This window comes from Chelon labrosus, assembly GCF_963514085.1.
Source record: "Chelon labrosus genome assembly, chromosome: 19".
NCBI lineage: Eukaryota > Metazoa > Chordata > Actinopteri > Mugiliformes > Mugilidae > Chelon > Chelon labrosus.
In genome coordinates, this window is record NC_140352.1 from 8797187 (window position 1) to 8807932 (window position 10746).

At 42.2% G+C, this 10746-nt stretch overlaps 1 protein-coding gene across 1 annotated transcript; it reads right to left on the minus strand.

Moving 5' to 3' along the window:
• Positions 1-1825: 1825 nt before the first annotated feature.
• Positions 1826-8438, minus strand: cox7a2l (cytochrome c oxidase subunit 7A2 like). Its single transcript, XM_084567012.1, has 3 exons — positions 8280-8438; positions 2808-2939; positions 1826-2202 (listed from the first exon to the last, which is right to left on the minus strand). Exons 1-3 carry the CDS (start codon positions 8349-8351, stop codon positions 2062-2064), a joined length of 345 nt encoding a protein of 114 aa, XP_084423138.1. The 5' UTR covers positions 8352-8438; the 3' UTR covers positions 1826-2061.
• Between the last annotated feature and the right edge of the window lie 2308 nt (positions 8439-10746).

Consider the following 10746-nt stretch of genomic DNA (forward strand, 5'->3'; position numbering starts at 1 on the left):
CTGCTATTGCTCTACTGTGCATTCTCCTATATCTGGTGCCTGAGGAGGCTATTGAAATGCACTTATTCCTGTTCATTAAACCTGTTGGAGACCTTTGTGTCTATGCTACACGATGCACTACAGACGTCATTCGAAGATGGTAAATTGTGGCCCCAGATGGACGCACGTGTTTAGCAACAATGCTCGGATAGGCTGCAATCAGCGACCGATTTGTATTAATAGGCCCAACGTGTGCCAAGAAAACACTCCCCGCCACCGGCAGCCTGGACCGTTGACACAGGGGAGGCTGGGTCCTTGGATCCATGCTACTGATGCCAAGTTGTGAGACAACCATCTGTGTGTCTTAGCAGAAATCAAGATTCGTCAGACAGGCTACGTTTTTTTTTTTTTTAAATAATTTTTTTTCCAGCTGTCCAGTTTTCGTGAGCCTGCATCCGCTGCGGCCTCGTATTTTTGATCTTGGCTCACGGGAGTGGAGCCCAGGATGGTCTTCTGCTGTTCGACATGTGCGTTCTTCTGCTCAGCACAGTTGTAAAGACTGGCGGTCTGAGTCAACGTATCCTTTGGCTCAGCTTTTACACCATTCTGTGTAAACTCTGGAGACTATTGCATGTGAAAATCCCAGTCACTGCGCTCACATTTTCCCTGAGATATCTCTTGACCTATGCACCGACCAGCCACAACATTAAAACCACTGAGAGGAGAAGTAAATAACATTGACCATCTTGTGACAATTCAATGTTCTGCTGGGAAATGTTTGGACCTGGTGAATGTTACTTAGACATGTAGCACCCACCTAGACCAGACTAGGCACCCCCACCCCATAGCAATGAGACTCCTTGATGGCAGCAGTCATCCCCAGCAGGATGCACACATGCACACACACAGGAGCAACTAAAAAAAAACACATGAAGAACAGCATAAGGTGTTGACCTGGCCTCCAAATTCACTAGATCCCAAATTGATCAAGTATCTGTGGGATGATCCACATAGGCCCCTCCCCTCAACCCATAGGACCCAAAGGCTCCCCACTAACACCATTCTGTTTCCAGACACCGCAGGACACCCTCAGAAGGCCCATGTCTATTCTCTGATGAGTCACAACTGTTTTGGAGGCACAAGGGAGACCTACACAATATTTGGTCATAATGTTATGCCTGATCGGTGTATGTCTGCCACATGATTGGCTGATCGGACAAATAAGCAGGTGTACAGGGATCTATACCCAAGTACAGCATTTAAGCATAACACCGTATGCATATAGTATGTGAGGAATTTACATTTTCTTAGATTTGCACTTCAGGGACACTTCACATATGCTCCCGTTCAAGTGTTACGTTGCAAGCGCCAGCCTAATTTGCCCGAGGACACAAACAAAAATAAAATAAATCAGTTCTATGAGACAAGAGAGAAGAGGCAGAGACGGAGACAATCGTCTGCCATGAGACGGAGAGGAGCATCTGACATCACACCAGGGCCCACACATATAAATACTGTATGAGACGTTATTTAAGCCAAGTGAGCAGCAGCTATGTTCCAGACGGGGTGCCTGCATCATGCTTGCTCGCTCGCTCTCTCTCTCTCGCACACACACATATCACCGCACTACTGGGAGCCTGTTGAAAGTGGCGAGGGAAGAAAATCAATCTTAACGTCTCAATTTCTTCTCCGAGATGGATAACTGAGGCCTGGACCGCTTAGGTGGGTTCATATGGGGCCCATTCGTTCTGACGGTTGATTGGCAATAACGGCGTCACTACTAGAGAGAGTGAGGCCACGATACAGAAAGAAGAATGGAAATGACTTGAACTCAAGCATCTTTCATCCTTTCTCCCCTACAATTTATTAACTCAGACGAGATCGATTTTATTCAAAGACAGACAGACAGGCATTGTATTTGTCATCATTGGTTTGATGTCCTGACAGCGATGAATTCTCATCTAAAAAGAGTCCCAAGAGGTGTATTAGCGAGGGTAGATGGGACGCTGTGAATGTTGAGGTGATTGCATCCCGCAGCGACTTCACAGAGGTGCTGCGCGAAGATCCGGGTGTTTGCGTTGGTCACTTTTTGCTGGGCTGGGACGCGATGTAAAGAGCCACCAGACAGTAGGCGACGCCTCCTACTGTAAGAGCCATGGTGGTGCGGTACAGTAGCCTGTCGGGATAGCCGCGCTTCAAATGAATGGGGATGCCGTCTGATGTCTGAGAGAGGAGGAGGGAGGAGGAAGGAGGGGGAAAGTGGGAGCAAGAGAAACAAAAAGGAGAAAGAGTTAATGAAAATTAATTCATGAAATCCTGCCAGTCGGCGAAGGTCAGAACATCATTTTATAAATCAATTTTCCTCTTTGTCGCACACCACAACACAACAAGGTCCTCAAACAAGAGTGCGTGCTTTTTAACCATAGTAAAAAGACATCCAGTGATTGCTGGTTGATGAAAAGTGGGTTTCTGCACAGTGCAATTTGCCTTGAAAGCTGATGTTTTTCTTGAAGCGCCTCTCTGTAGCAGCTCGGCTTTAAGAAAAAAAATAAAACAAAATAAAAGGCAAGCTGAATATTGCAGCAGTCGACGCAGTAATTTTCATTTACGTGAGTGATTGCTGTGCTCAACATCACCCCGCTCTTATTATTTCAACTGCCTGCCGAGTGATGAATACTGAGGGGATGGGAGAAGAAGGCTATTAAGAACAGAGAGACTTGAATAAATATCAGTCATCACCACGTTCTAATTCATTGCTGCGGTCATTCTGAATACTGGTTTCATTATTAAAAGGCATGATTCACAAACTCGAGGGAGCTCTTCGTTACCTGGAATATCCTCTGGAGGTCAGGAACCCTGTTTGATCCCATGTACTCCACCGCGCCAGCTTCTGACGCCACCTTGGTTGGCGTGGCGAAGATCATGGCCGGGGACTCCGCCGGGACGCCTGGCTTCAGCCCCTGAACAAAGACAAGCGGTTGGTCAGAATAATGTACAGTTGGGTTCTACAGTTGAAGTCAGAAGACTAAATTCAACATAGTTATTTCACAATTTTTCACAACGGTAGCTCAGTTTTATGTGCAACTGAGCTACTGTGACCAAGCAATTTACCTTAAAGCAATTTCCAATAAAGTCTGTCTAAGTCTAAAGGCTCATTCAAGGTCCTGCAGGACATAGACGCCGTAACCTACGCCGGCTCGCTCTGTAAAAAACGCCACCCAAATGCTAGTCTGGTTATGTTTCAACTTCCTGCTTCACTTTCAACAACGGCGACTGAAACTTTAGCCAAAATTTCACCGAAGACGAGTCATAAAAATGTATCTCCGTACCTCCTCAGTTAACCTTTCTGTGATGTGTTCCATCTTTATTGATCCAAAACAATCAATTTTGAAAACTAATTTCAGAGAAGGAGAAGCCGCCGGAAATACTGAAGCGGGAACGCGCTACTACCAAGCGGACCAATCACAGCTCTTGCAGTCTGCATCGCCGTGATGCGTAGTTACATTTCTGGGGAGGTACACGTCAGTCTACGGCGTTAGGGTCTGTGCTGTCGCCATAGCTACGCTGTCAAATTGATGCAGAAGTCTATTTTAATGGTGTCAAGAATCAGAATAATAGCAGAGAGAAAGATTTATCTCCGATTTTATTTCTTTCATCACAATCCTAGTTGTTCAGATGTTTAAATACACCAAGACACCATTTGGTAGCATTGACTTTAAACCGTTAAACCTTGGTTAAATGTTTCAGGCAGCCCTCCACAAGCTTATTACAGTAAGCTGCAGTTATTTTAGCACCGTTCGTCTTGAGAAAACCGATGCAGGCCTCCTCGCTCGCAAGCGCCTTTTCAGCTCTGACCACAAATTTCTTACTGAATCGAGGTCGAGGCTTTGTGACGTCAAGTCCAAAACCTCAACACCTTCCACCAAAAGTTTCACCAAGTGTGCTCGCTGTTACTGTCCGTTTGGGACCAAGATTTGACTTCCTGACCGTTTTCTTGAGGTGTTGCTTTAGTAAATTCACATGACTTTCCCTCCTAGTGACGTTCCTCTGCAGCGAAGCACCCCCGCAACATCATGCTTGAGTTGGTGATGGATGGTTTTGTTCGGCATGACTTCAACTGTGTATTCATAATATTCACTACTCGCACAAGAAAAGAAAAGACTCGCTACCCGACTGCTGTTCCAGTTCATATAAAAACAAACACCTTACCTCGACTTTTCTTTATTTTTTTTTCCTTCTTTAGTAAACCCACTGTTACACTCAAACGAACTAAGAACGCCTCCGCCCACGCAATCTAGACCTGCTTTTAAAATATAACAAACAAAAAACTAAAAAGAATACAGTGAAATTAAACAGGAGACGCCAGAGATAGAATGGGATCTCCCAACCGCAGCATCAAAAGACACCAGAGTCAACAATGTTATATTTTTTCCGATGCAGTTCAAATTTGTGGGCTTAAGTATGCTTGCATTTCAGAATAATAAGGCGCCTTGACCACACAGTAATGATAACGAAAAACCCTTTGCAATGTTAAATTACTGTCAAAGGGAATGCCAGCGTTTCAAATATTTCAGCCCAGTAGATAATTAAGGACTCCAGAATTTGTGTCTCCCTGCATTTCTTACAAGTGTACACGTGCTTAGAAAACATGATTATGATACGGTTATGATTTACAAGATAAAACATTATTACTAGGATGGACAGCTAATAATAATAATGAAGAGAAAAGGCTCTTAAACGTCTCTTCATATTGATCTCCTCTATATTAAGTATAACAAAAAAAAAATCCATAGCTGTTTTGTAAGCACTCTGCTGAGCTCATAGCTGTTGCATTAATTCAAGTGTTTACAAGAGGGCTTGATTGATCTCATCTTGCAAGTTATGGATCCACCTGTGAGAGCGTTCATGCGCCTGTTACATTACTAAAGAGCAACTCAAGTAGGATTGACAAAGAGGCTTATTTTTGTGCACAGCACTTCCAAGTTATATCAGTAAGTGTCTCCTTACTGTTAAAGGGGAACTACCGTTTTTTACAACCTGGACCTTATTTCTGGCATGAAATACGATCGTTTACTCACCCATATAACTTTGGTGTCATTTGGAGACATTCGGAAGACATTTAGATCCAGCGGAGCGCTGCGTATATGCATATAGTGGGAGTGAATGGGGCACCGAAACGCAGCCTCTAAATAACGCATTATCTGCCTCTAAACTCGTTCATTTCACCAATATTTTGTTATGATACACTAGTGCTATTCCCCGTTGAGTCCAGAGTTACCTGTTGTCTATTTGCGGACATGCAGCGGTTTGTTGTTCTTTGGCCAGCTGTTCCTCTCTCCGCCTCCGCATCCTCCTTTCAACAAGCTCCTCATCCGTATACTCTGGCTCAAAACGGTAAGGACGTGCATCGTAAACAAAGTCGTCGCCCACAACCTCAGAATCGGAAAAATATTCAGCCATGTTGCAAAAAACTAGCAGTAGCAAATTACAGGTAAACAAGCTGCTCAGAGATGACATCATCCAGGTCAGAAGTTAGTAGGTCAATCTACAGACCCTGTATGATGATAACAGGTAACTCCGGACTTAACGGGGAATAGGACTAGCGTATCATAACAAAATATTGGTGAAATGAACGAGTTTCGCGGCAGATAATGCGTTATTTAGAGGCTGCGTTTCGGTGCCCCATTCACTCCCACTATACGGATATACGCTGAGCTCCGCTTGATCTAAATATCTTCCGAATGACTCCAAATGACACCAAAGTTATATGGGTGAGTAAACGATCGTATTTTATGCCAGAAATAAGGTCCAGGTTGTAAAAAAACAGCAATTCCCCTTTAAGAAGCTATGCTTGTTATGCTCACTTCAGATTTATGTGTGTTTCATATGTACACTTCAGATAGCAGCCTTTGTACTTTAAGGCACACTGCGGTGATAATGAATGCCTACTTTGTGTCCTCTCGCTTGGCAGAAGCTTCTCACCCACCTTGCTATTGAAAGTTACCGGGATTACCCATTACCTTGCTAGAACGTGCGGGGGAGGCAGATGTGTGTGGGAGCGGGGAAATTAAATCTGACACATGAAAACGCGGAGCTACTGAGAGCAGATTATTTTTACTTGTTATTTAAGAAAGGCCTTTGCTGAATGTGCTCACAGCAGGAACTCATTTGTGTGGGTTATACCAGATATATTTGTTTCCTCTTTGCTTTTCTCCAGCTTTACACAACATGCCGTACAAGTGAAATGCAAAAGAGAAGTAACAAAAAAAAAAAAACGCTGTCGTCATGTACCTTAAAATCTCGTGCAGATCGAGTGAATTGAAAACTCATTCTGTCAGTATTTTTCTGACGGCCTTTCAATCAACCTGTCTCTATCAACTTGCCAAACGTGTGCGAGTAGAGGCGACTGTGAAAGAATAAAAATGGACTCAAGGTCACACCTTTCGCCGGATTGAAAGGTGATAATCAGTTAGTGGAGAAAAGCTGCAGTTGCCATGAGATTACAACTGATGCTGTAAAAAGAAATCCATCAACAGCTTCCGGTGAAGGCGAGAGGACCATTAACGATGTAAGGATGTGGGCTATTGCTTTCCAGCATTCTTCACTGGCTCCCATTTCTTACGTACGTTCAATATATGTTTTTTTTTCCCAGGTTTTTATTAAAACGGCACCCGAGTGTCCTACCTTTGTGTTCAGATGTCTTGTGGTGCATCTGAACTACATTTGCCCCGTAATTAGGTGTACCAGTGAAAACTAAGTTGTTCTAATACATAAGCAATTTTCCTTGTGGATCAATGAAGTTTATCCAAGTCTAAGTAAAACAGTCCTGCAGTCTTAGCTTCATGAAGGTTACGGTATTCAACCTTCATTTAAAAATAACTGAGAGTAGTTGATTGAAATGTGATTTCATTTTTGAGGCTGTGGATCTGGTTCCTACTATATTTGACAACCACAAGTTAAAATAACACCTTTGTGCTTATTTAAATACAGTTTAACAACACAACAATTCTCTAAAATGATCATATGGTTGACGTGACACCTCGGCTGCACACTAACAGGGATTTAGTGCAGGACTGTTATATTACAGTGCATTAGTTTTCACCACTGTACCTGATGAACAGGCATGTATCAGTATAATGCCCTCTGCTAAACTGTCTGCCAATAGCTTTGTAAACAACACAGAAAAATCACATATGACTAGAGGCTCCATGAAAATGGAAAAAAACATGTTTACTGAGACCATTAAGCCAGAAAAATATTAAGTTCAAATTTATCACATGATCTCTACAACCTGCTGGTGTTTGATTATCAGCTGTCACACGCTGACTGCAGTATCCGGCACCTCATATTCCGCTAGTGACTGAAATTTGTCGTAATGCTGTACACGTGGACTTTGCTCTGAGGTATATCTTGTGTAGGAAAACATGATCTCCATGGGACTTCCTTTCTAAATAAAGCACAGTGATCCGACGTATTTGTTTAGGAGTCTACATAAATAGCATTTATTTCTGAATCTTAACAAAGCAGAATCAGCACAACATTTAAATACTTTGCTTGAGCTACTTGCACTAGGGTTAACGTATATGACATTATAATATTCATGTTCCAGACGTATTCTTCTTCGAAAAACGAAATGTTGGAAAAGGGACATCCGAGCTGAGACGCAGGAGAGCATTCATGGTCGTTTAACCCACAATCACAGCGAAACAAAGAGACCACAGGATAAAGGGCAGAAAGAGGAGCCATATTAAAGGTCACATCTGGCAGATGCTGTGAGAGGCCACCGAGTTTTCGAAATTGGCTGTAAAGTCACACAAAGGCCAGATCCACAGATTGTAAATAACCTTTAAAAAAAAAATAAAGGTTCCCAGATACGGAAGTAATGAGAAAGGGGAATTACACTGTACAATGCAATTTAAAAAGAAAGGCCAGAGCCTCTCTATTCTTAGCATGGCCATACAGCAAAATGTTGGCTGTGTTATAAAAACTAGAAATCAAGTTATATTAGTTAAGGATGAAGTCTAAAGAGATTAACATTTAACCACTGCGTAGTCACACATGACACTACCGTAAATAACTATTTCTCAACCTGGTAAAAACCGTCAAGGAAGCAGAGGAACGTTTTAAAACTACGTAATATACTTTAGCAAGTTACCTGAACTGAACTTCATCTTAGTTTTAAGCCCCAGTAACGAGATTAGAGAACCAACACCGGTTCGTGATGCAACGCTCGGACATCAAGGTCATCCCTAACGGTTACCGACTCCATATCTCAACGACACACCGCTTCCCGGACTCACCTGGGGGCTGTAGGCGACCGTGTGAGGAGCACCCGTCAATTTCTGGGTGAAACCGCTGAACTTGTAATACATTTTACTGCTGAAGGGCAGGGAAAGGTGCCGTCCACAACAAAACTCAACCGGTAAGGGACTTCCTGCTGCGACCGTCGACGGAAAGTGACGTAGCACTCTGGCTGGCTCAACCAGTGCCCGTTTAAAAATCGACAGGCGGAAGGTAAGAAAATGTTTTTCTCTCTTTATTGAGTGGTATTATCTTCAAAACAAAAAATTCCAGGCGAAGTAACACAAGAAAAAAAATAAATTAAATTAAATTTAAATAAAATGTAATAATTAACAAGCAACCAGGACAGAGAGTAAACAAAACAACAGAATAAAGTTAGATAAAGAGCTAAAAACAATGACTTTTTTTTTTTTAACAAACTACTCATGAAGATGAAATGTAGCGAGGGTAATTATAAGACTGATGATTTTATATATTAGTTTCCATTCTTTATTTCTTAACTTAAAGTCACCTTGAAATCAGATTCAACGTTGGGTTATTTTCATATATGTCTTACAATATACGTTGCCAAGGCTAGAGAACAGTATCTGACCCAAAAGCTAGTCTTTGTCATATTCTGAAAAAATGCTTAAAGAATGTTGATGACTCATCCTGCACTCAGGGGCGTATACTGCTTTTGTGAAATGCTTTCTTGAATCTTTATGCCCCTCCCTCCTTCTGAAGACACCTTGCATATTTTTTGAAAATGTTTAACTGCAATGTGTGGGATGTAGTTTTTCTGAACTGTTTTGCAATATTCAGCCTAACCTCACTGACATAAACCGAACAGCAACATCCAGGTCTAAATTACGTGCATCTGATTCATTCCATCTTTCCTGAATACCTCTAGTTTCAGTCCTGACTCAAATAGGCTGTTTCAGTGCTTGTAGCTGCTGTTGTCCGTGCTTCTCTCTGGATGTGACCTGTACCTATCCTGCCTGCACTATGAATACCTCACACGGGAGTTCACTCATGTACTATGATTCAGAATTTGACCCAGAACAAAGTGAGACTCCTGCAGAAGTCCCTACACGGGAGTCACGATTTTTCCAAATGGTTGGCTAATAATTTGGTCTAACATTTTTTGATAGTTACCTGATGAATGTTTCTGCAGTACATATTGCGTATTTAGGTGGCTAACTTAAGCTTCCTCTGCTTTCTACTATGATATCATTTCACAACCTGGACGTGGTGTTTATCCTCCTGTGACATCCCAAGGGGCTGCAAACCTGAATGTCTCTTTTAGATGCACTCTTTCTGATTGATGGAGAAAGGAAAGAAACAAGGGGGTGGTTGTTTTGTCACATTTTGTGGGTCTCTAAACACACTGGGAACAAATAACCGAGTTAAAAAACAACAAAATAGAAGATTCTGCACAATATATTTCGAGGTACTTGTACCCCACTCAGCAATTTCCACTTTATTCCTCTTCTCAGGATGAAACATTGCTGTTTGCGCTTGACTGGAGAATAAGCCATTCAAACATAAAGAAGGTGTGAAAAAACTAACCAACTGCAGGAAGAGATGCAAACAAATGTGCCAATATCTTTAATGAGAATTTTGTTCATATGTATCTCCAGTAGGATTAGTCTTGTAGACGCTACGGTGAGAAGCACTGAAGCAGGATTTATGGGGAAAAACTAAAGATTAAGATGTTTCTCCATATTTTTTATTTACCTTTTAGTTGTGAATATTTTTTAAAGAGCTGAGCGAGTTTACGCGCAGCTACAAAAGCTCACTGATTGATGTTCAACACGTTCAGCGCGTCTGAACCCTGAGACTGCAGCAGCAGTTTATGGCTCGATTTACCCTTATAGCAGTACTTTGTGAAGCAGACTGTGGTGCAATGCTCACCCCAGTGTGAAAGTGATGAGTGCACTGAATGCCCTTGCCAACGGGCTCAGGTGTTTCTCACATCAAATGATAGGTCTTATTGCCTACAGGAGGCAGGCACTGGGGTTTAAATAGTGCACCCTCGCAACACAGACGTTTCTACTGTGAAGCCCCAGCCTCCTAAAATTCTTCCCCCGTCTATCATGTCTTGAGGTCATCTAGTGTGACATTAATTAGTTTTGTTGATTCAGTTAATTAAGAGGAATATTTTAGGCCGCAAATGAGGAATGTGGACATCTTGAAAGCAACGCCTTGAAAGCAAGATGATGGAATCTTATGATCTCAGTACTTAAATCTGATCATTTTTATGGTGTGGTTTGATTTGTAATATGCTGTTAGACATTTACAGACATGTCGCACTGAGTAGTTTTATTGTAAAAGGTCATACATTGATCACATTAATTACAAGGCCGTAATGTACTGATGAAAATGTGCTGACTGATGGCTTCAATCAAGGCCAAGATTCACCGGGCTATAAACTATGCTACATGATTTATGCATATTTATAAGGTCGGTAATAAAGCAGCGATCGAG